This window comes from Pristiophorus japonicus, chromosome 1, assembly GCF_044704955.1.
Source record: "Pristiophorus japonicus isolate sPriJap1 chromosome 1, sPriJap1.hap1, whole genome shotgun sequence".
Classification (NCBI taxonomy): domain Eukaryota; kingdom Metazoa; phylum Chordata; class Chondrichthyes; family Pristiophoridae; genus Pristiophorus; species Pristiophorus japonicus.
The window spans coordinates 42548960-42574105 of NC_091977.1; the positions used below are offsets into that span (position 1 = coordinate 42548960).

At 44.2% G+C, this 25146-nt stretch overlaps 1 protein-coding gene across 2 annotated transcripts in view; it reads left to right on the forward strand.

Annotated features, from left to right (window-relative positions):
- trappc11 (trafficking protein particle complex subunit 11) overlaps positions 1-25146 on the forward strand; it is a 75365-nt gene that overhangs the window by 38456 nt on the left and 11763 nt on the right. For both annotated transcript variants that reach the window (XM_070878573.1, XM_070878581.1), the window contains exons 12-23: positions 1928-2007; positions 2129-2207; positions 2328-2382; positions 4458-4603; positions 6638-6699; positions 6781-6913; positions 8688-8818; positions 9770-9925; positions 10883-11067; positions 12041-12189; positions 20374-20495; positions 21546-21665. In XM_070878573.1, coding sequence (XP_070734674.1) covers positions 1928-2007; positions 2129-2207; positions 2328-2382; positions 4458-4603; positions 6638-6699; positions 6781-6913; positions 8688-8818; positions 9770-9925; positions 10883-11067; positions 12041-12189; positions 20374-20495; positions 21546-21665 — 1418 coding nt within the window. The remainder of the gene's footprint in view (positions 1-1927; positions 2008-2128; positions 2208-2327; positions 2383-4457; positions 4604-6637; positions 6700-6780; positions 6914-8687; positions 8819-9769; positions 9926-10882; positions 11068-12040; positions 12190-20373; positions 20496-21545; positions 21666-25146) is intronic.

The window sequence follows — 25146 nt, forward strand, 5'->3', positions numbered from 1 at the left end:
ATCTCATATTAATTGAAATTATTGTACAACTGTTGATATTTAGAGAGATGGGATTACTTAATCATGGAAATACTCTCTCCAACCCAACCCCAACCCAATGCTGTCTAATTGAAATTTGGCAAGTAACCAGTTGCAGGGGGCTTGTTTTGTTCTCAAAGTACTCTGGAAATATTTAATCATTGATTAGATGATTTACATTTTATTGTAATTCAGGGGACGCAGGGCAAAGCAATGGACAGGCCAATGTTAGCATCTGCTGATGCCTCTGGATGAGACCCAGTCAGGAGTTGAGTTGAGAAGTTGTGAACAAGTTAGTCTAACATGGGTATATCAAACATCTGAGGACATTTTAAGTAATGTTGTCATTATGTGTCCAGAGTGTAGAGAACATAGAGTTGGCAACAATATCGAAAGCATAAAATATGTACCTCCAGTCTACTGAAGTTCCTTGAGTGATAAGTAAATCAGCAGGTGAGGCCTATTCAGTGGATATACTTAATGTGTATTTTGAAAAAACATTTGACAAAGTCTTGCTGTAGGACTTTTCAAGAAAATTAATGCTCATGGAATTTGTAATAAGCCATGTTACTGGACTGAAAACTAGCTCTGCAATAGAAAGCAGAGAGTGGTGATAATACAGTGGGAAGCTCTGTATGGGATTGCTGGCATGCAGAATAGATAGGTTTGAAGAACCAAATTGAATGCTATAATAGGCTAATGTGGTTCTAGTCGTTACTTGCATTGCGTGGTCTGGTACTCGGCTAGACAGGCCTGGGAGGTACCAACTTAATTACCTGTTTTTTTTGCAGTTAGCCAGTCTTGCCCAGGGTCTCTGTTCATAGGCCTAATCATCATCCAGTGACCACTGTTGGTAGCGAGTGCCTAACAGCCAATGCCGAGAATCCAGTTGTGCTTTTGATGACCAAGATTGGACAGCTTGTCAAAAATCAATTATCAGGTTCTCATCTGAAGGTCCTGGGGCGAGATGCTGATGGCTACTGGTGCCCGTAGAACCTTATTCAGGATGAACCTTCAGGAGACCATTGTAGGAGAAAACTTTAGGCAGAGGGAAATGTCTCCTGATCAAGGACATTTCCTTTGTACTTGGGCCATGTATGTGTCCTTTGTGGGAAAACAATCAATTGGAGTGGAATTTCTAGCATTTAGTTTTTTTATTGGATTTGAATAGTGTGTGATAATCTGGAGTTTTGCTCAATTATCTTTGGTTGTGAGGGGAAATTTGGGAAGAAATTCTAGACCGTTTTTATCTTTTGAGATTTTACCAAAGACTGGTACTTACATCGGGATATTAAATGGTTTGACTGGTATCACAGATAAGGTTAATTATATACATGGTCTGTGAAAGAGATCAGAAGAAAACTCAAGTTCTGGAAATGCATCGGAATAAGAAAGACACACTAGTATTTGGATGGGACTATTGATCAGAACTGATGTCTACAGGAGATGGCTGTTTATAGCACTCCAAGGGCATTCAACAAGATCAAAAGTACAGATATGTTAATAACCTTCAAAAAGAGCCAGTATGTGTATTTTTTTTATAAATGCTAGAAAACAATTGTATGTTATTCAAAGCACATGATGAATGTAAAGTGTGCTGGATATGTACAATTTAAATGTGCTTACCCCTTTAAAGGACGATGATGGTACGTTGAGTGCGTTTTGTTTGTAGAATTTCTGAAGTGGTAACAATGCCCAGAATTCCTAAAAAGAAAACATTCTGTTCCCGCGGCAATGGCGGAAGCCGTTGGTTTTGAATGGGCTTCAGTATAACTGAAAGCCAGCTTCTGCTGATGGTGAAGTTATACAGCTGTGATAGTATGACCACCCAATAGATTCCCCACTGAATTTCTGACCAATGCCACTGATTCTTGTTTACATTTAATGGATTACACACTATCTTATTCAGGTATTGAACCACCAGATCCTGAAAAAGAGAAAGTTGGCATTCTGGCACTTCAGCTCAAAGAGCGCGATGTTGACCACTCTGTAAGTACACTTGTACACTGATGTAGCCAATAATGAATTAACTACAACTTAGACAGAAAACTTAAATCTATTTTGATGAGCGGGAATAATACCTTATTGTGTGAGTATTATTCATTTTCAGGAACTGATAATTACACTCCTGAGTAATGCAGTGGCTCAGTTCAAGAAGTACAAGTGTCCTCGAATGAAGAGTCATTTGAGTGAGTAACTCATACCAAACTTGATACTTTTGGGGAAACGGAGCTGGTGGTTGATTGTTTGAATACATTTTTTGAGTGGGTTATTTGTCTTTCTGAAAACATTTTTTATGTCACTTACAGTGGTTCAAATGGGTGAGGAATATTATTATGCTAAGGACTACAGTAAAGCATTGAAGTGAGTATCGTCAGATATCTATATTGATGAACTTAAAAGACAGATATGCTCACATTTTAATGTCATGTTCCCGTAACTATTTTTACGTTACTGTGCTGCTGTATTTGTGTACCTTCGTGCTTTCAGGGATGGTATGGTCTGCATTATGAAACATTTTTCAGTGTACAACTAGTGACGTCAGTTATTTCCAAAAGTTTGATTTAAAGCATGATCCAATACAAAGACTATTTTAACTCCACCCTCAATATTGTCCAAATAGTTCAAATCAGCCGAATATCAAAGCATCCATCACTATATGGACATGATTTGTTTATTTCTAGCATCTCTCTGGATTATCTGAGTGAAATCTCAAAACACCCAAGATTCTGGGAAAAGTCCATTCCAGTGGAAACTGCATAGGGAATGCCTTGTCTCCCTTTTTCACTTATCCCTTGTCATTGTTCTGAAGTAAAATGTTCTTGCACTGATAAAACTATGTGCAAAGAAAAACACCTTTAATTAGTGTAATGACAAACTGGGGCTCAAATGTATCAATTGAGTTAAGAATCTTCAACCTGCAAGTGTTTATAAAAAATGTATTTATACAGGTTGAACGTCCAAAATCCGGAATGTTCTGGAATCCGGGCACCGGGGCTGATCCGTGCCAGGGTTGTCCGGAATCCGGAAAATATTCTGGAATTTGGACATTTTTTAAAATCGAATTAACTGCTGAAAAATAATAATCTTTTGTGCAGGTCTTTGACGCAGGTTTTCCCGGCTGTCAACCCCTGACCCGGGACGCCTGACCCACAGCCGATGCTGCCGAACCTGGAAACCCCTCTTCCCCTCCCCCCGCTCCTTACCGTGGCCCCCTTCCCCTGCCCCTTAACTCGGCAGCCCTCTTGCCCTTACCTCGGCCCTGGCGTTTCTGGATTCGGGACATTGGAAAGACATTCTGAAATCCGGAAATAGCCCAAATCCGGAACGATCTCGGTCCCGGGATTTCCGTATTTCGGACGCTCCACCTGTATTGAAAATGTTGTCAATTGATTTTTCATGTTCAGAAGGCATTTACAAAAACATTTAACTTGCATATATAAAAGCAAAATACAGTGGACACTGGAAATCTGAAATAAAAACAGAACATGCTGTCAGAGCTCAAAGATCGTCGACCTGAAATGTTAATGTTTCTCTCCACAGATGCTGCCTGACCTGTTTCTAGCATTTTCTGTTTTTATTTTAATTTATTTGTGTTTTTTATATATATATATTTTTTTTTTTTTTTTGAGACTAAACATGCTAATAGTGTTGACGGAGTGAGGCAATGGATAACATTTCAGTTTTGTTTGAGGTATTTTTTTAAAACTCCAGTCATTAAAACAAAAGGAATTCAAAGAATGCATATTTAAACATAGTGTCTGATGTTTACAGGATCTCTCAAAGTGCTTCATGCAGCAGCCAATTTTGAACAAATGAGATTAATCTTTTTAGGGTGGTTCAGATACTCGAAGTATCTTGTTTGTGGTAATTATATTGAAGTCCTGTACTAGTAGATGGGTTAATGAGCTGCTTTAATACTGGTGCTCGTGCCCAGAGTTTCTTGCTTATGCAGTATGTAACACAGGAAAAATACTACAGGTTGAACCTCCCTTATCTAGAACTCCCTTATCTGGGACCACCCCTCGTCCAGAATCATTCCCACCCACTGGATGGCACATGCGCAGAACTCTAACATGAACAAATTGAAGTCCTTCCTCGCTGCCGACTTCCGCAATCGCTGGCCTGACTCCGCGATCCTCCCCCCCCCCCCCCCAATGATCTCTCTGCCGCACTCCCAGACCCAAGCCAGCCAGCCCCCATATCCCCTTGCTCAGTACCTGTACCATCCAATTTAACGTGATCACCCCTCGTCCAGAAAAATCCTTTATCCAGAACAGGCCAGGTCCTGAGGGTTCAACCTGTATTCAGTTCATCCTGTTTAAATTGTGCATTCCATAGAATCCCAGCTATTCAAGAAAATGTGTCTCTACGTCAACAATCAATTGCTGCAGAGTTGTAATTTTTCCATATCTTGAATATCTTTTCCCCGCCTCTAGGTTGCTGGATTACGTGATGTGTGAGTACCGTGGTGAACGCTGGTGGAAGCTGCTCACCTTCATTTTGACCACTGCACTCAAGTGTGCTTACCTGATGGGTCAAATCAAAGATTACATCACCTACTCTCTGGAGCTACTTGGGAGGTGTATCCTTGCTGGAACAAAATGAGTTAATTTCATCATGCTGCTCTAAAGCTATTGTTTTATTCCTGTTATTTTTGTGTTACATGATATTCATATATTGGGCATCTTTTAATAATTTGATTGATTTCTAACTGTTGTGTAATAATGAGAGCAGAGTTTAAACTGTTTTGCCTCATCCTTTTAATCTCCAATGTATCCTGGGTTAGGCAACCAAGGATGCATTTGAGAGCGTAGGCAGGTTATTGTTGTGGTGATCGTCACAACTTCAGTGAATGCAGCTCTAACCATCGAGTAAGAATAACCTGATGTAAAATGCTCTTTTTGCTCCATCCAGTCAGGTAGACATATTTCTGCTTGATATTGTGCCTGACAATATGACAAAGGTCTGCAACTCTGTTCCTGGTCAGTCCCACTCTAGGGCCCAAGTTTCGGCCTTAGTTGCTCCTGATTTTTTGGAGCAACTGGTGTAGAACGGAGTATCTTAGAAATTCAAATTCTCAGCATTTAGTTTGCTCCAGTTCTAGTCAGTTAGAACAGTTTCACTTTGGAACAGAATTTCTTTTTCAAAAGGGGGCGTGTCCGGCCACTTACGCCTGTTTTCAAAGTTTTGGGCGCCTGGAGCTACTCGCATGCGCACCCACTGTAGCGCATGTGCAGAAGTCCCGGCACTGTTTTCAGCGCAGGGACGTAGCTCCGCCCCCAACTGCTTGTGCTGCGCCGCGCCTGACTCAAGTGGACCAGCAGGGAGCCGTAGAATCTGTAAGTTTTTTTTTGGGCGCACTTTGTGGCGCGAAAAACGGGCGTCCAGGTCGGGGCTGCGCCGTTCTAGGCGTGGCTCGAAACTTGGGCCCATTCTTTGGTGGTAGAGACTCTAATCATGTTGGCCCTACACTGAATTACTTTCTCATCGCTTCACCTTGCTAGAACCTATCTCTTTGACTATACATTTGATCATCTCCCCTAACTCATTTCCCATCACATCTGAGGGGCCTAGGCACATTTTACATTACCTGGCTCAAGAAAAATCAAATTGTTACTGTAATATATATAATTCCACCCAGTGGACTATTGTGGCTCTGCAGCCAGTGCTGTTTGCAAGAATAAACAGATCAGATCAGCTGACAGGTTTTCCTGAAGTTATCAGTCATCTTAAAGCCTGTGTGTGTTTATGTCATACTGAAAACATAACATTTGGCGATGAGGATGGGATAATCAGATAACAAAGCTGAAATTGTTGTTGGTGGATGATTCAGCCAACTGACAGAGGGACTTTGAGAGCTTCTCTGTTTTGATGAACAGCTAATAACAGTTACCAGTTTCAAATCTTTTGCATCTTCTCCAGATCAACTTTTGAGTACCAGTTTTTTCCTATTCTAATGCTGACCCTGATTGACAAGAATAAGGCTTTGCCTTGCTCAAGTCCACTTTTTTTTGTGGCCTGATCCTGCTCGTCATTATCCGGACCAGAAGAGACTTGCTGTGTTCTCGTATTGTGAGAAGCGTATTGCCACTGGCTGTTCTAGATCTGTTAAATTATTTGTTTTTCTTCTTTAAATATTGAGCTGACTGGTAAGCGTCACTTTATTCAAGCAATGGTACACCACAAACGCACTTGAATCTTTTGCTCTGTTTTTGTCACATTTTTCTTCAGTCCCCTCCTGACTCTTGCTCGAGTCCAGTTTCATGGGTACCGAAAAGCACCTTGGGTACCTCACCTAAGCTGCCATTCTTCATGTGTGAGCCTAATCAGGATATTTGATCATAAAGGGCATCGTATAAAGCCCAATGCTATTCTCACTATACTTGCAGAGTTCAGTGGATAGCAATCGGGATGACTCATTTTGTTTCTCTTTCTATCTTGAGGCTGAGGGGAGGGTTTTGAGGCCAGTTTTAGGTCCCCAACTGTTGCTCTAGCTAAGTTTAGCTAACTTGTCCTTATCATGGAATTACTGTTCTTCCCTTGCTTGAAAAAAATGGTGCCAATTTTAAATAACGGCTGATGCTGTTTGGAGGTTATTCCTTTACTGAAATGACAGCTTCCACCCTCAGTGATGAACAGAAATCTCGTATCGAAAAGAATTTGATAAAAGTGTTGATGGTTAGTATTTGTAGTAATAGTTTTTTTAAATCTTTGAAATGGAAGAAAAAATTACAGTACCCACTTCCTTCATGTATATAGAATGAGAGCCCTGCTCCAGAGCCTGACTGTGACTCCAAGGCCATCAAAACTGCTCAAAAAGTGTGGGCGGATCGTATTTCTTTAGCTGGAAGTAATGTATTTACTATCGAGATGCAAGATTATGTGCCATTTGGTAAGTTTAAAATTTTGTTAAGAAAAATATGTAATGGGTTGAAATATATAGCTGGTTATATAATTTGAAGGCGCAAACTTCCTTTTGCATAACTTTTGTGGCTTGAGTCATTGTCTTCTCCCCTTTCTTCCTATCATTTCCCTTGTAGCAAAATTGACTTGGCAGCCTGGAATACTTTCTGCTGCTTCTCTGGGCTAGAAGTAATTTGTGTTAATTCTCATTACTTTATGTCTATAGCTCTTAGCATTCTCTTCTGAAATGGGGAAAACAGACAAAATAGGATATTTAAGTGTTCCTAACAACTGACCATTTTGTGCGGTTCTCCTTTGACACCAACTCCTTTGGTTACTTTTAGCACTGTGATTAATCCAGATAATTTTTTGAATAATAAGTGCTTGGCTTCTAAAAAGATATTTTCAGATTTTCTGATCCCTCCCTTGAAATTAATGATGAGGGCCTGTGCATGTGAGTTACCTCTGGTGTCCTCCAAGGATCTATCCTTGGTTTCTTCCTATTTCGCATCCACACGTTTCACCTTGGCGACATCATCCGAGAACACAGTGTCAGTATCCACATGTACGCTGATGACACCCAGCTCTCTACTACTATCGACCCCTCCACAGTCTCTCTAAATTGTCTGACTGCTTGTCCGACATGTTCTGGATGAGCAGAAATTTTCTCCAATTGGATATTGGGAAGAGCGAAGTCATTGTTTTCGGTCCCCGCTACAAACTCCGTTCCGTAGCCACTGACTCCATCCCCTCCCCAACTTCTGTCTGAGGCAGAACCAAGCTGTTCGCAACCTTGGTGTCACATTTGACCTTAAAATGTTTTTTCGACCACATATCCACAGCATAACTAAGACCACCTATTCCCACCTCCGTAACATTGTCCGTCTCCACCCTTGCCTCAGTTTATCCGCTGCTGAAACCCTCATCCATGCCTTTGTTACCTCGAGCCTTGACTATTCCAACACACTCCTGGCTGGCCTCCCACATTCTACCCTACACAAATTAGAGGTGATCCAAAACTCGGCTGCCCGTGTCCTAACTCTCACCAAGTCCCGCTCTGTCCTAACTCGCACCAAGTCCCGCTCACCCGTCACCCCTGAGCTCGCTGACCTACATTGGCTTCTGGTTAAGCAACGCCTCGATTTCAAAGTTCTCATCCTTATTTTCAAATCCCTCCATGGCCTCGCCCCTCCCTATCTCTGTAATCTCCTCCAGCCCCGCAAGCCCCTGAGATGTCTGTGCTCCTCTAATTCTGCCCTCTTGAGCACCCCGGATTATAATCACTCAACCATTGGTAGCCGTGCCTTCTGTTGCCTAGGTCGCAAGCTCTGGAATTCCCTCCCTAAACTTCTCCACCTCTCTCCATCGTCGTCGTCATTTTAAAACCTACCCTTTGACCAAACGTTTGGTCACCTGCGCTAAATTCAACTTAAGCGGCTCGGGGTCAAATTATTTTTTCTCATAATACTCCTGTGAAGTGCTTTGGAACGTTTCACAACATTAAAGGCTCTATAAATGCAAATTGCTGTTGAGTGGGGGGTTTAATCCAACAAACAGATTTTATCGCAGCAAATTGTATTACTTCAAGTTTAGCTTTTCCATAAAAATACAGAGGGTCTCCCATTGTGCAGTTTTGTTTTGTTATATTTTAGCATATCCATCTCATTAAGTAAGAGGTGTCCATTTTAAAATCTATGCTTGCTCACTGAGCAAAGCCAGTATTTGTTTCTCTCATTCTTGTATCTATTTTTGTTTCCATGAAGTTGAATGTAAAGCCCGCTTCCTGGCCCCAAGTTTCCACGTCGATGTCCCTGTGCAACTCCATGTATACCTCCGAGCTGACTGCCCTCATCCATTCAGATTTTCGAAGCTCTGCGTCCGTTTCAACAACCAGGTAAGAGAACTATAGATGTATTCTGAGGTCAGGTTTATCTGCCTGTGAAGGCAAGATTTTCACCTCAGTGTTTGCTTGGCTCAGTAGTAGCACTCTTCCCACTGAAGTGGAAGATTGTAAGTAGGTAAATGCACTTTCTGTGATGTGGCATTGAGATATACAGTCCAGAAGATTCCAGTTTTGATCCCTGATGTGTGGTTAGCTGTCCTTCATCAGGATTGTGCTGATGGTTCTACAGTTGGTTTTACCATCCTTGGGACAAGCAGCGCAAGATTAGCCAACTCGTGACTGCTAAGTCCTGGGGAGAGTTCCAAAGCCTTGGCTCTGACAATATGTGCCTAAGTTGTCTGAAATAGAAACCAAAATTGCTGAAACTATACCCAAAGGGCCTACACGCAAAATATTAACCCGTTTTGTTTCTTCTTTACAAACGTTGACTGCCCTATATTTCTAGCAATTTCTGTTTTTAATTTAGATTTTCACCATTTGCCTGCATTCTGAACTTGGTTTGGGAGGATTTATGGGCACTCCATAATGGGCAAACACGCATTCTACATAGAATAGAATTTACAGTCCAGAATCTGCCCATTCAGCCCAACTGGTCCATGCTGGTTTTTTTGTTGCACACGAGCCTCCTCCCACCACTCTTCATCTAACTCTATCAGCATAACCTTCTATTCCTTTCCCCCTCATGTGTTTATCTAGATTTCCCTTAAATGCATTTCTGCTATTCGCATCAACTACTCCTGGTGGTAGCGAGTTCCACCCTCGAACCACTCTGGTGTAGGTTTCTCCGTGGTCTTGGCAGGGAGACTCCTAATCATGATTTCTGTACGTTGTACACCTGACCAAAACAAACCTGGGCAGCTGTGCTCAAATGTCCGAGCGGACCCAATTGCAATCTCTATATATGTTTTGTTATTGACTTGTTCAAATATTTTTTTTCTGAAGGAATACAACCAGTACTGTGTAGTGGAAGAAACCTATCAAACATCTGACATCTTAGAAGCCTCATCACAGGGGACCATGTGTTTAGTTCCTGGTAAAACCAGGCAGTATGTGTTCAAATTTGTTGCCAGGACTGACGATGTTGGCAAGAAAGTGGAGGTAAATTTTTATAGAGTCCTTATTTTCCCCCAGTTTGAAACATCCCTGGTTCTTTAAAATCAGTAGTGTAAAAAGGGACTGTACACTGTTATATTGCAATATATTTTCTTAAATCTAATGCATAGCTTATGGTCATACTTTTGTATATGTTGCGTATAAAGATTTTCACGAAAGGCTATTGGAACCCTGTGGGGTCAAAATTTGTTTCCGCCGTTTTTGAGGCGGTGTCACTGCCTGAGTGCTGATTTTACCGCCAGGTGCAGGCTCCAACTGCCAAATTCAGTTTTTATGCTCAAAGAGGAGAGAGCAGCGCTAAAAAGTGGCTTTGCACACTCCTCCTCGGCGCCAATGGAGTGGGAGCTCAGGAGGCCTACTGAATTTCACAATGGGAGGCTGTTGGTTGAGAAAACGGGAAAAAAAACTAAAACTTCTCCGACCCCCACACTTCCCCACTATTACAACTAATGAAAACATGCAGAAATAAAGAATAAAACTTACCTTGCTCTCTGGGCGATTCCACCCAAGATCCACTATGTACTCCACTTTTTTCAGGCTGTAAGAATGCCGGGAAAGCCGGCGTGGAGACCAAATATCGCGAGAGGGGCGTTGCATGCTGGATGATGTCACCACGTGGGTGGCGTTAGAGGGCGCAGTGTTATCTCTTGGCGCCTCTATCAAAGACCTAACTGAATTTCTCCGGAGGCATGAGCGCTGCTTACCACCAACGTTAGAACTTTGACACCTGTTAGCCGGCGGTAACAGGTGGCGTTTGAAACGGAATTTCGACCCCTGTATATTTTGATAGTCGATCGTGATAAATTTATCTCAAAATTGCAAGATTGATTTGTATTGACTTTTGATGAAAGATATAACTTCAAAAATCTTCATAAAAGCAGTGGTTTGCTGAATAAGTTGTGATACTAAAATCTGAGGACATTTGTCTATCTGTGCTATTAGATCACTTCTGTCGACCTGGTCCTCGGTAGTGACACTGGCAGGTGTGTGATACTTAACTGGAGGGGTGGAGGGGGAGACGCTGCATCGTGCCAGGAGGCCCTGCAGGCCACTCGATCCTTTAAACGCCGACCAAAATTGCCTGATGAAGTATGCTGGGACAATGTTACAATACAGGCAAGCACCATGTGAGTATAAGAAAGGATTAGTTTGTGTAAGGCAGCAGCTCCAGCCAAAGTACCTCATTCACAGATTTGATGCTGCCAGTAACAGTTTCCATTTTATGTCGGCGGCAAAGAGCAGCTGCTTGTATGATGTTAGTGGTGTCGGCTTCTGATGTGCGAGTCCCATTCAGGCGGAGAGCATTGTCGACAATGAACCTAACTGAGCACAGGCTGGGGAATAGAACCTGGGTCTATCCTGCATTGTGGGGCTCAGAACGGATAGCTCAGCAGAGGTTGGTGTGAAACCAGGGATCTTACTGCCCTTTGTCATGCAAACACCATGCAAACTTGAACATGAAACTTGATTAAATGCTCATTTTAGGATGCTATTTGTCGTAAACACCTTTCAAATGTTCACTTAAACATTTCTTCTTCTGATTTTAAACTTTTTCTTGTTGGGGTCTTCAATAGATCAGCAAGGTTTAACTAAAGGTCAGCGAATCGAGTTTCTAAAACTTTGTCGGCCGTACATTGTTAACTGTAAAGTTAGGGGACATTATTTCTGTGCAATTTGAAAATTCTATTGGAACCTGTGGGGAAAATATTGTGTAGCTGTAGCTAGGAAATTCTCTTCTAAATATTTTTCTACCTTGACTTTCCCCAGATCACAGAGAAAGGGATTTTCAATGTGAATGTAACTTGTAGGGAGATGAGGTGTTCCTGTTGCTCGATTGAGATAATTTGCTTCTCGCTCAGCAGTGTAGGGGTGAATTTTCACCATTTACATCACATTACGGGGTTTCTTTGGCCAGTTGTGGTGGACGGGTCGAAGGTCCCCTGCAGAAATTTGCCCCTATGTATTTTGTAAGTAAACAGATGATTGCCATGACCTGTGTTCTGTGTAGAATTCTTGCTTTGAATTGAATGCTTGCAACTGAAATCGCTCATTTCTGTCAGCGATGGATTGCTTTCATAATTTTTCTCTTTGTAATCAAAGGGTGATTTCTCGAGTTCCAAGAATATCAGTACAGCTGAAACATGAATCCCCTGCATTGACCAATGAAATGTATTGCATGGCAGTTACCGTTCAGTCACAAGAGGGTACCATTGCAAGAGATGTCAAGCTCACTGCAGGTTTAAAACCAGGTATGCATGTATATAGATGTGATGCATCAGGATTTCTTTTATAAAATTTATGCCTGTAATGGGGTAAATAATATAGGCTAGCACTCTGATTCAGATACTTCACTTCTCCAAAAGTAGGTGACTCTAGGCTAGTGCCATAATAGCTGGAATTGACTCATCATCCTGGAAATCAAAATGTGTCGTGAGTTCTTCTTTCTATTGTATAGAATTATTTCTTGTATGTCTTCTTGAGTCCAACCCCTCTTCGGGCTGTGAACATTTATAGCTAGATTGAACTCCACACCAGGTTTTGTTTGAAACTTTGAATGCTACTGCACGTGTACGAACTTATGAATGCACTGTCATGCAACGTGCCTGTGGAAGTGTAAGTTTTAAAAGTTCTCCCAAATTGGTTAAGTTTAAAAGTTGGCTAAAAGTTAAAAAAAATTAATGAAAAGTTGGTTGGGAGTATGAGAGGACGCCATTCCTCGGTCCCTTCGGCGGATTGAACGCCGGCCTTGGAGTCCCTTTGGCGGATTGAACGCCGGCCTTGGAGTCCCTTCGGCGGATTGAACGCCGGCCTTGGAGTCCCTTCGGCGGATTGAACGCCGGCCTTGGAGTCCCTTCGGCGGATTGAACGCCGGCCTTGGAGTCCCTTCGGCAGGCCCCACGTCCTTTTAAAACTTACATTTTAGACTCTAAACCGAAATACTTTTAAACCTTTATTATTACCTTACATTTTTGACTTTTAACAACTTCTAGAAACTTTTTAAATTGGGGAAACTTTTATAATCTATTATTGATTTACATCTTAGATTTTTAACAACGCTTGGAAACTTTTGAAATAAATTGGGAACCTCTATCAACTTTTAATCTTTTAAAATAACTTTGGAAGTCACCTTCCTAATGCCTGCTCCCCAACCTAGCCTTGGGCCATCTACCATCAATGGTGCTACCCGGTGCCGAGCTTGCGGCCAACACTCCGCCGTAGGCAATTGGGCTTCTAAAGCTGTGCCTGGTCTCCAGTTGTCTTGGATCCCCTTGCCACTGGACCAAGACCTTGTTCAGCTAAGCCCGTGTGGTTGCCGGTGTGCAGCGACCACTCCACGTTAAAAGAACTCACGCACAGGCATCTTCCACTCAGTCAGTATGAAGTTCGGGACCTGGAATGTCCGGACCCTCATGGACAATCCCAACAGCAACAGGCCGGAACGTCGCACCGCCCTAGTTGCCCGGGAACTCGGACGTTTTGACATTGACATTGCCGCCCTAAGCGAGACCCGGTGGGCAGGGGAAGGCCGGTTGAAGGAACATGGTGGAGGTTACAACTTCTGGAAAGGGAAACCAGAGGCAGCACGCTGCCTTCATGGAGTCGGCTTTGTCGTCAAGAATGAGCTGGTCGACTGCCTCAAAGACTCCCCCTGTGGGGTCAACGAATGCCTCATGACTCTCCGTATCACCCTATCTCGGAACCAATGTGCCACAGTCATCAGTGCATACGCCCCCACACACGATGCAACGGATGAGGCTAGAGGGTTTTTATTCCAACCTCGAGACATCCTTGTCCCGTGTCCCCACGGATGACAAATTGATCCTCCTGGGTGATTTTAATGCCAGGGTTGGTAAAGACACAGCCTTCTGGGGAGGTGTGATTGGCAGAGAGGGGGTAGGGAAAGCCAATTCTAGCAGTACCCTACTCCTGTACTCCTGACAAAATGTCTAGAACATGAACTCATTACCAACACCCTGTTCCGCCAGAGGGACAAATACAAGGCATCGTGGCAACACCCTCGCTCCAAACACTGGCACCTGCTTGACTGTGTCATCGTCCGAGCCAGGGATTGCAAGGATGTGCGCGTCAACCGTGCTGTGACAGGAGCTGACGACTGCTGGATGGATCTGATCCATCATCAACATTAACATTGTCCCAAAGCAGAGGGGACAGCGGAAGCAAAAAAGTTAATGCCGGGGCACTTGGAGACCCAGCTAAGAGAGCCCTATACAGCCAGCACCTGACAGCCAATCTGGCATGACTCAGATGCTGAATCCCCAGAGCACTTGGTCTGCCCTCCAGGCCTCTATAACCAGTGCCTGTGAAGAGACACTTGGTCACTCAACCAGAAACCAGGACTGGTTTGATGAAAATGAAAGTGATCGAAGAACTAATAGATCGCAAGCGCAAAGCATTTCTGAGCCTCAAGCAACAGCCCAACTCGAGCTGCAAAAGAACATTACAAACGGCTCAAGGCTCGGGTCCAACAAAAAACTCGGGACCTAAAGAATAAGTGGTGGGTGGAGAAAGCACAGGAGATACAACAACTGGCCAACAGTCACGATATGCGAGGATTCTTCACTGCAGTCAAGGCCACCTGTGGTCCAAACTCCCAAGGCCCCACCCCACTCCTGGCCAAGAACGGCGAAACACGCATCAAGGACACCGAGGCTGTCGGGGCCCGATGGAAGGAGCACTTTGAAGATCTCTTCAATCAAGACTCTGCCTTTGACTCGAGTGTTCTCGTTTCCATCCCGCAGCATGCCATCCGCCACCAACTCCGTGAAACTCCAACGTTGCACGAGATAAGCAAAATATGGCGGAGAGGTGCTGTTGGCGCGGATACATGACCTCATCTCTCATTGGAGGGAGGAGAGCATGCCGGGAGATCTCAGATGCAGTGATTGTGACCACTGGGAAAGTTGTCGCTAGAGTTCTCCGCAATCGTCTTCTCCCTGTGACTGAGGAGCTCCTCCCAGAATTACCAGGCGGATTTCGTCCCCTACGGGGCACAACAGACATGATCTTTGCAGCGCGCCAGTTGCAGGAAAAATGCAGGGAGCAGCGCCAGCCCTTATACATGGCCTTTTTCGATCTTACAAAGGCCTTTGACACTGTCAACCGTGAGGGTCTATGGAGCGTCGTCTTCCGTTTCGGATGCCCCCAAAAGTTTGTCAGCATCCTTCGCCTGCTTCATGATGACATGCAGTCCATGATCCTTACCAACAGATCCATTACTGACCCAATCCACGTCCGGACCAGGGTCAAACAGGGCTGTGTCATCGCTCCAACCCTCTTCTCAATCTCCCTCGCCAACGTGCTCCACCTCACAATCAACAAGCTCCCCGCTGGAGTGGAAGTAAACTACAGAACCAGTGGGAAGCTGTTTAACCTGCGCCGCCTCCAGGCCAGGTCCAAGATCACCCCAACCTCTGTCATTAAGCTGCAGTATACGGACGACATCTGCGTCTGTGTGCATTCAGAGGCTGAACTCCAGGATATAGTCAACGTATTCACTAGGCATATGAGAGTATGAGCCTTACGCTTAACATCCGTAAGACAAAGGTCCTTCACCAACCTGTCATTGCCGCACAGCACTATCTTCCAATCATCTGAATGGTGATAGATTAGGAAAAGGGGAGGTGCAAAGAGACCTGGGTGTCATGGTACATCAGTCATTGAAGGTTGGCATGCAGGTGCAGCAGGCGGTTAAGAAAGCAAATGGCATGTTGGCCTTCATAGCAAGGGGATTTGAGTACAGGGGCAGGGAGGTGTTGCTACAGTTGTACAGGGCATTGGTGAGGCCACACCTGGAGTATTGTGTACAGTTTTGGTCTCCTAACCTGAGGAAGGACATTCTTGCTATTGAGGGAGTGCAGCGAAGGTTCACCAGACTGATTCCCGGGATGGCGGGACTGACCTATCAAGAAAGACTGGATCAACTGGGCTTGTATTCACTGGAGTTCAGAAGAATGAGAGGGGATCTCATAGAAACATTTAAAATTCTGACGGGGTTAGACAGGTTAGATGCAGGAAGAATGTTCCCAATGTTGGGGAAGTCCAGAACCAGAGGTCACAGTCTAAGGATAAGGGGTAAGCCATTTAGGACCGAGATGCGGAGGAACTTCTTCACCCAGAGAGTGGTGAACCTGTGGAATTCTCTACCACAGAAAGTTGTTGAGGCCAATTCACTAAATATATTCAAAAAGGAGTTAGATGAGGTCCTTACTATTAGGGGGATCAAGGGGTATGGCGAGAAAGCAGGAATGGGGTACTGAAGTTGAATGTTCAGCCATGAACTCATTGAATGGCGGTGCAGGCTAGAAGGGCCGAATGGCCGACTCCTGCACCTATTTTTCTATGTTTCTATCAAGATCCACGGTGCGGCCCTGGACAACGTGGACCATTTCCCATATCTCGGGAGCTTCTTATCAACAAAGGCAGACATTGATGCGGAGATTCAGCATCCCCTCCAGTGCGCCAGCGCAGCCTTCGGCCGCCTGCGGAAAAGTGTTTGAAGACCAGGCCCTCAAATCTACCACCAAACTCATGGTCTACAGGGTTGTAGTAACACCTGCCCTCCTGTATGGGTCTGAAGCATGGACGATGTACAGAAGGCACCTCAAGTCGCTGGAGATATATCACCAACGATGTCTCCGCAAGATCCTGCAAATCTCCTGGGAGGACAGGCGCACTAACATCAGTGTCCTCGACCAGGCTAACATCCCCAGTATTGAAGCACTGACCACACTCGATCAGCTTCGCTGGGCAGACCACATAGTACGCATGCCAGATAAGAGACTCCCTAAGCAAATGCTTTATGCGGAGCTCCTTCATGGTAAACGAGCCAAAGGAGGACAGCGGAAACGTTATAAGGACACCCTCAAAGCCTCCCTGATAAAGTGCGACATCATCACTGACACCTGGGAGACCCTGGCCGCAGACCGCCCGAGGTGGAGAAAGTCCATCCGGGAGGGCGATGAGCTCTTTGAGTCTCGACGCAAGGAGCACGAAGAGGCCAGGCGCAGGCAGCGGAAGGAGCGTGTGGCAAACCAGCCTTACCGACCACTTCCCCCGACGAATGTCTGTCCCACCTGTAACAGAGTCTGTGGCTCTCGTATCGGACTGTTCAGCCATCAAAGAACTTGTTTTGGGAGTGGAAGCAAGTCCTCCAATTCCGAGGGACTGCTTATGATGATGATGATGAATGTGTCAAGCCGCTTTGCATTTTGTAACGAAGCAATGTGGCCGTGTCGCAGGTTGTGTCATTTGCTGGCAGAAGAGTGGTGGAGATTATGAATGTGCCTCATTCAAGCTGGTCCATAACTATAAAGATAGCATTAGAATTTATAAATTGTGGGAAACAACGATTTTGCATTGAGAATAATGGTGAGGCTAATGGCGTTCCACTGTTATTATGCAGTAAGTCGGACAGCAACTTCCGGAGTACGCACCTGCGCAGTTAAACATGGAAATCCGGAAGTTGCGGTCCGAGTTAACCTGCTCCTCCACAGGCTGTGCTATAACAGTACCTCGTTGATGGACTCAGCATTGAAACACATGAAGGGCATGAAGTTGCTGTATTTGCTGATTAACACGGCAAAAAAAAGTTAGGGCTGGTGCACTCGGGTGTAAGTGAACTTCTAAAAGCGTGATAAGTCATAATTACTGCAAACAAATTCTCTGGCCTTGAAAATTTAATTTTACAAGTGTAGAGTCATTCTTTCAGAATTTAGTAATGGAGATTTTAAAAGAATTAAAGATTGTACTTTCTTCTGGATTTCTTTCTGGTGGGGTTTCAAGTTAACAGGAGCAGACTTATCCTGTTGACACTTTATTGCTTTTTTCTTTTAGTCTGCAAGACTGGGATAATGCTCGCCTCTCTCATTCCTGAATATCAGTGAAAGTTTCAGGCAAAGTTAGTCTTGATCAAGACTGGTCTATCTTTTTAACCCATTTATTAAATCACAATAGGTGTTTGGATGTTGTGATGAATTTCGCCTCCAACCTTCTTGACCCTTCTAACTTTTTTAGATGCAACTCCAAACTGCATTGAAAACTAATTTAGGTGGAGCCCTTTATTACAGGAACATATCCAAATGCTGGTAATCAAGAATTGGCATAGCAGGAATTATTGTAGTTGGCTCTCAAGCTTGTGCATCTTAGTGTGAGCAGAGGAGTTCCAATCACCACATTTCTGCTTGTTATTTATTGTTAAGGTACTTCAAGTCAAAAGTTCATCTGGTAGGTGTTCAGGAACTCTTTGCCCAGTGATCCTAACCAAATAGAGCAGGCTTTAATCAATTTGTGATCCATGTATGAAGATTAAAAATCTGCTTGCCATCAGTGATCGTATTCTGTAAACCATAAGCACAATCCTGTCTTTTTTTGAGAATCTATCCATAGGGATCTGTCTTAATGCAACACGCTGGAACATCCTTATTTTGTGATAGAATTCTTTATCAATACTGACATTTTTCTTTCCCTATCTCTCCTGAAAATTTTATATACAGGAATATTAAGTTCCCTAGTCCTGTCCGGTCTCTACCTCGCCACCACCTCTCTCGACTCCTCCGCTGCCTCTGATTTGTTACACTGCTTGTCCGACATGAGCAGGAATCTCCTCCAATTCAATATTAGGAAGACCAAAGCCATTGTCTTCAATCCTCTCCATAAACTCTGTTCCCTCGCCACTGACTCCATCCCTCTCCCTGGCCACTGTCTGAGGCTTTTCAAGTTTGACACTGAGCCCCATTTTTGACCCTGAGCTGAGCTTCCGACCCCATTTCTTCTCCATTACCAAAACTGCCTACTAACATTGCTAACATGCGTTCCTGACCAGCCTCCTACCTTGCACCCTCTCTAAACTTGAGCTCACCCAAAACTCTGCTGGCCGAATCCTAACTCGCACCAAGTTCTGTTCACCCATCACCCCTGTGCTCACTGACCTATATTGACTCCCAGTTTGGCAGTGAAAATTCTCATCCTTGTTTTCAAATCCCTCCATGGCCTTATCCCTCTCTCTCTAACTTCCTCCAGCCCTACAACCCTCAGATCTCTGCGCTCCTCCAATTCTAGCCTCTTGCACATCCCTGATTTTCATTGCTCCACCATTGGCAGCCATGCCTTCAGCTGTCAAGGCCCTAAGATGTAGAATCCCCTCCTTAAACCTCTCCGAATCTCTAACTCTCTCTCCTCCTTTAAGACGCTCCTTAACCAAGTTTTTGGTTATCTGTCCAAACGGCTCCTTATGTGGCTCAGTGTCACATTTTGTTTGATAACGTTCCTGTAAAGAGCTGTAGGACATTTACTATGTTAAAGGAGCATGGCCAGTGGTGGAGCGATGAAAATCGGGGTGAACAAGAGGCTGGAGGAGATTAGAGATGGGCAGGGGTGAGGCCATGGTGGGATTTGAAAACAAGAATCAGAATTTTAAAATCCAGGCGTTTGCCGGATAAAGAACCAATCGAGTCAGCAAGCAACAACAAAATTTGTATTTACATAGTGCTTTAATATAGTTTTAAAAAGTCCCAAGATGCTTCACAAACCTAAATTTTTGTGCTCAAGCCTCTGGGCTGTCACAACATTCAGGAATGGGGTTCTGAAGTTGCATGATCAGCCATGATCATATTGAATGGTGGTGCAGGCTCAAAAGGCCGAATGGCCTACTCCTGCACCTATTTTCTATGTTTCTATGGGGGTGATGGGTGAACAGGACTTGGTGTAAGTTAGGATATGGGCAGCAGAATTTTGGATGTGTGGGAGAGCAGCCAGGATAGCATTGGAATAGTTAAGTCTAGAGATGACAAACGATGAGTTGAGGCATGGGCAGAGACGAGCGATGTTACGGAGATAAAATCAAATATTCAGTGTAAACCGAGGAAAGTCATTTCTCTTTAAAATGGGCATTTGCCTTTAGACAGGACTTTTTAACTTCTCTCAGCCCCCAGACGCAGGCATGCTGGTAATAGAAATCCAGTTATAAATGTATTGCACTATTTGACCTACCTCCAAATTCATATGCAAGCTAAAAGAAATACTGGCATGTATCTGGCACTTGCTGCATTTCTCTGATATCTGTATCACATGCCATGAATGAATTTGATGTATAGTAACCATTATTTCGGCAAGTTTCTTATGAATTAAAACAGGATGGATGCAAGGATCTGCAACACACCACTTGTCCCCATTATCTTCTGTCTTCCCATTTGCATAGTAAGGGACATAAATGTACATTTGGCAGCTAAAACAGAAATAGCTATGGGCCTCAACTACATGAAACTTGTGCACTAGAGTAGAGTTTGACTTATCTAAGTTAGTAATTTGAATCTTCTATCTTTTTTAAAAAAAAAAGCTGCTTACTCATTGGCTTTCTGTAATGGACTTTACCAGGTTACCAACATCGAAAATTTTGTTTTCTGCACTGTTTTCAGGCCAGGATGCCAACCTCACTCAGACAACTCACGTCACCCTTGATGATACCGAGATGTGTGATGATTCTCGCCCTGCTTTGCTTCCTGATATTCCCATTGGAGACTTGCACCCAGGAGAAAAGGTAAACTTCCTTAATGGGCCTATATGTGAAGTTTAGATGGTACTACACTTGGAGGAGGACCAATTTTGCAATGCGTGCTCCAGGTGAAGAGTCTCGCCTGGAGGAATGAATATTTGGGAAATCACGCCGTACTGTTTTCTGTCCATGAATTTTAATGAAAACATCACGGGAGGCGTGCCTGTGATTTTCCTGTATGTGCTCTGGCAGGTGAACTCCCTGCTCGGCTCACTTTCCTAAAATCAACTGTTGGATCTCAGCTGTAACTGTCTTCAGTTACAAAAATGTTCCTTTTTTTAAAAAAATCGTAACCTTTTATATTCTCTTGTGGACACAGGGTCCCTGCTGTTTTCTCTTTACCAGTAACTGAGTCAGAGGGTTTCCAATTTCTGTGCTGTGCCTTCATTTCTCTCCGAAAATATGCACACCAAAGCTCATTGGACACTGAGCGCTTGTAGTTCTAATCTGTTTTAGCTAGTTAGGCAGCATTCTTGTAAGGCTTTCTGATTGGCCATTCAGTTGTGTGTTACTTTTAGTACAAATTAACACACTTGGGATTCTGGGAAGCCCATTGCAAACTTGTGTTTCTGTGTCTGCTTAATTTTGTACTTTCATTTATTGCATTGGCTGTACATTTTGTTTGGCATTAGGTATTGTTGCAAAACACCGAACTCCATTTGTGGTGATCAATATGCATGTTTTATTTTTAAGCGATGGCTGGATGTGGATAATTAAAAGCTGCTTCTGATGTTTGATGAAAAATGCAAGAAATCCAACTTCAGAGTAGCAATAAAAAAAATAGAAAGTGACAGTAGCGGGATCTGTTTTATTTACACACTGCATTGAATAGCAGTTTCTGCTGAGGTTGTGTTGACAAACCAGTGGCCCAATCCACAGTTCAAGCTACTCCCAAAGTTCTTCACAGATTGTGGTCTTTAATCAGACGTTTCATTTTTAAATAAAGATAGTTACCTAATAAATAATTTTACTTTGGCTGACCTGTAATGGTGTTTAGATATTTGATCGTGAACTAATTGTTTACATCTTGCATAGGTGGAGAAGTCTCTGCACATCCGATGTGGACAGGTTGGAACGAGAATTTTTTTGGTTCATGTCTCTTATGTTGTTACTACTGTCGTTGAAGGCAAAGAAATCATTTGCAAATGCCATAAGGTTAGTAACGGTTTCCTGAACCTTGCCGATATTGTAGGTTCAAAAGCAAAACACCGCGGATGCTGGAAATCTGAAATAAAAAGAGAAAATGCTGGAAATACTCAGCAGGTGTGGAGAAAGAAAGAGTTAACATTTCAGGTTGATGAGCTCTCGACGAATGGTCATCAATCTGAAACGTTAATTCTATTGAGTATTTTCTGATGTAGGTTTGGGTTTTCCTTTCTTATAATCTGCCAGTATTTTTTTAGTGTAGTTAAGTTGAAGGGTAAGAAATATATTTTTAATATACCTGTCAGGTGTGACTCGGTTGTAGCACTTTCGTCTGAGTCAGAAGGTCGTGGGTTCAAGCCCCACTCCAGAGACATGAGCACAAAATTCAGTCTGCTCTCTCAGGTTGCGGTAAAAGATTCCATGGTACTATTTCGAAGAAGTGCAGGAAAGTTCTCCCAGTTGTCCTTTATAATATTTATCTCACAATCAATATAATTTAAAATAGGTTATCTGGTCATTATCTCATAACATGCATTGGTGATCATTTTCCAACAGTCTATCGACTCTGGATCAGTTCCTATGGACTGGAGGGTAGCTAATGTAACACCACTTTTTAAAAAGGGAGGGAGAGAGAAAACGGGTAATTATAGACCGGTTAGCCTGACATCAGTAGTGAGGAAAATGTTGGAATCAATTAGTAAAGATGAAATAGCAGCGCATTTGGAAAGCAATGACAGGATTGGTCCAAGTCAGCATAGATTTATGAAAGGAAAATCATGCTTGACAAACCTTCTGGATTTTTTTGCGGATGTAACTAGTAGAGTGGACAAGGGAGAACCAGTGGATGTGGGGTATTTGGACTTTCAGAAGGCTTTTGACAAGGTCCCACACAAGAGATTAGCATGCAAAATTAATCTCATGATATTGGGGGTAATGTATTGACGTGGATAGAGAACTGGTTAGCAGACAAGAAACAAAGAGTCGGGATAAATGGCAGGCAGTGACTAGTGGAATGCCGCAGGGCTCAGTGCTGGGACCCCAGCTATTTACAATATACATTAATGATTTAGAGGAAGGAATTGAGTGTAATATCTCCAAGTTTGCAGATGACACTAAGCTGGGTGGCAGTATGAGCTGTGAGGAGGACGCTAAGAGGCTGCAGGGTGATTTGGACAGGTTAGATGAGTGGGCAAATGCATGGCAGATGCAGTATAATGTGGATAAATGTGAGGTTATCCACTTTGGGGGCAAAAACGCGAAGGCAGAATATTATCTGAATGGTGGCAGATTAGGAAAAGAGGAGGTGCACCGAGATCTGGGTGTCATTGTACATTAGTCATTGAAAGTTGACATACAGGTACAGCAGGCGGTGAAGGCAAATGGTATGTTGGCCTTCATAGCTAGGGGATTTGAGTATAGGAGCAGGGAGGTCTTACTGCAGTTATACAGGGCCTTGGTGAGGCCTCGTCTGGAATATTGTGTTCAGTTTTGGTCTCCTAATCTGAGGAAGGACGTTCTTGCTATTGAGGGAGTGCAGCGAAGGTTCACCAGACTGATTCCCAGAATGGCAGGACTGACATATGAGGAGAGACTGGATCGACTGGGCCTGTATTCACTGGAGTTTAGAAGAATGAGAGGGTATATCATAGAAACATATTAAATTCTGACAGGACTGGATAGGTTAGATGCTGGAAGAATGTTCCTGATGTTCGGGAAGTCCAGAACCAGGGGACACAGTCTAAGGATAAGGGGAAAGCCATTTAGGACTGAGATGAGGAGAAACTTCTTTACTGAGAGTTGTTAACCTGTGGAATTCTCTACCGCAGAGAGTTGTTGCTGCTAGTTCGTTAGATATATTCAAGAGGGAGTTAGATACATCCCTGACGGCTCAAGGGGTATGGAGAGAAAGCCGGAAAGGGGTACTGAGGTGAATGCTCAGCCATGATCTTATTGAATGGTGGTGCTGGCTCGAAGGGCCGAATGACCTACTCTTGCACCTATTTTCTATGTTTCTATGGGTCGGAGAGGAATTTTCCCAGATTTTTCCCCCAAATTGGCCTGGGAATTATATGGTTTTTGCCTCTCCCAGGAGATCACATGGCTCTGATTTGGGGTGGAGTGTAGAATGTTGCGGTGCAAGGGATGTCGCAGTTGTGTGGGGCGGATTGGCTGGCCCGGATGCTCTTTACCTTTTCACCATTGTTCATTGTTCATGGGTTTATATGTAACCTGCAGGGCTGCTGACCGAAGGCTGTGTAGCTCTTTGTCGGTCGCGCAGACACGATGGGCCGAAATGGCCTCCTTCTGCGCTGTAGATTTCTTTCTATGTTTGTGTAACTCCCCTGCTCTTCTTCGAAATAGTGTTATGGGATCTTTTACGTCCACCTGAGAGCAGAAGGTGCCTTGGTTTAACGTCTCATCCGAAAGACAGCACCTCCGACAGTGCCGCGCTCCCTCGGTACTGTACTGGCGTGTCAACCTAGATTTTTACGCTCAAGTCACTGGAGTATGACTTGAACCCACAACCTTCTGATCCGGAGGCGAGTGCGACCCACTGAGCAGAGTTATGGGGAAAATCTGGGGTGTGGGACTAAATTGGACAACTCTTTCAAAAAGCTGGCACAGGCTTGACAGGCCAAATGATGACCTCCTGTGCTATACCATTCTATGGGCCCAAGTTTCCACATGATTTGCGCCTGATTTTTAGGAGCAACTGGTGGAGAACGGACTATTTTAGAAATCGCAATTCTCCACATTTTTTTTTCTGCAGTTCTAGTCAGGTAGAACAGTTCTAATTTAGAACAGAATTTTTTCTTCAAAAGGGGGAGTGTCCGGCCACTGACGCCTGATTTGAAAGTTTCCACAGTGAAAATGTACTCCAAACTAAAGTAGAATGGCGCCAGTGAAGATTTTTGTAGAACTGAAAAAACCTGTTCTACACATTAAAAAATCAGGCGCAGGTTACAAATTAGGCGTCCAGAACGAGGAGGGGGGGAGGGAACTCATTAAATTCGACAATAAATCCTTATTTATACTTCTACAAATATTATACAAATAAATCCAACCTGAATAAACATTTATAAGCCAAGAAAAGATTAAATAAACCATCTTCCTACCTGTGTGAAAGTGCTTCAGCCAGGGAGAATTCTGCAGCTGTTCGTGCCGCTGAGCGGGAGAGGGAGGGAGGGGAGAAGAGAAGAGAGAGGGGGGAGGTCGGGGAACAGGAGTGGGTGTCTGGTCGGAGGGAGGGGGGGGAGCGGGTGTCGGGTCGGGGGGGGGAGAGCGGGTGTCGGGTCGGGGGGGGCGGGGGGAAGCGGGTCTCGGGGCGGGGGGGGGGAGTGGGGGTCGGGGCGGGGGGGAGCGGGTCTCGGGTCGGGGGGGGGGAGAGAGCGGGTGTCGGGTCGGGGGGGGGGCGGGGGGAAGCGGGTCTCGGGGCGGGGGGGGGGAGTGGGGGTCGGGGCGGGGGGGAGCGGGTCTCTGGTCGGGGGGG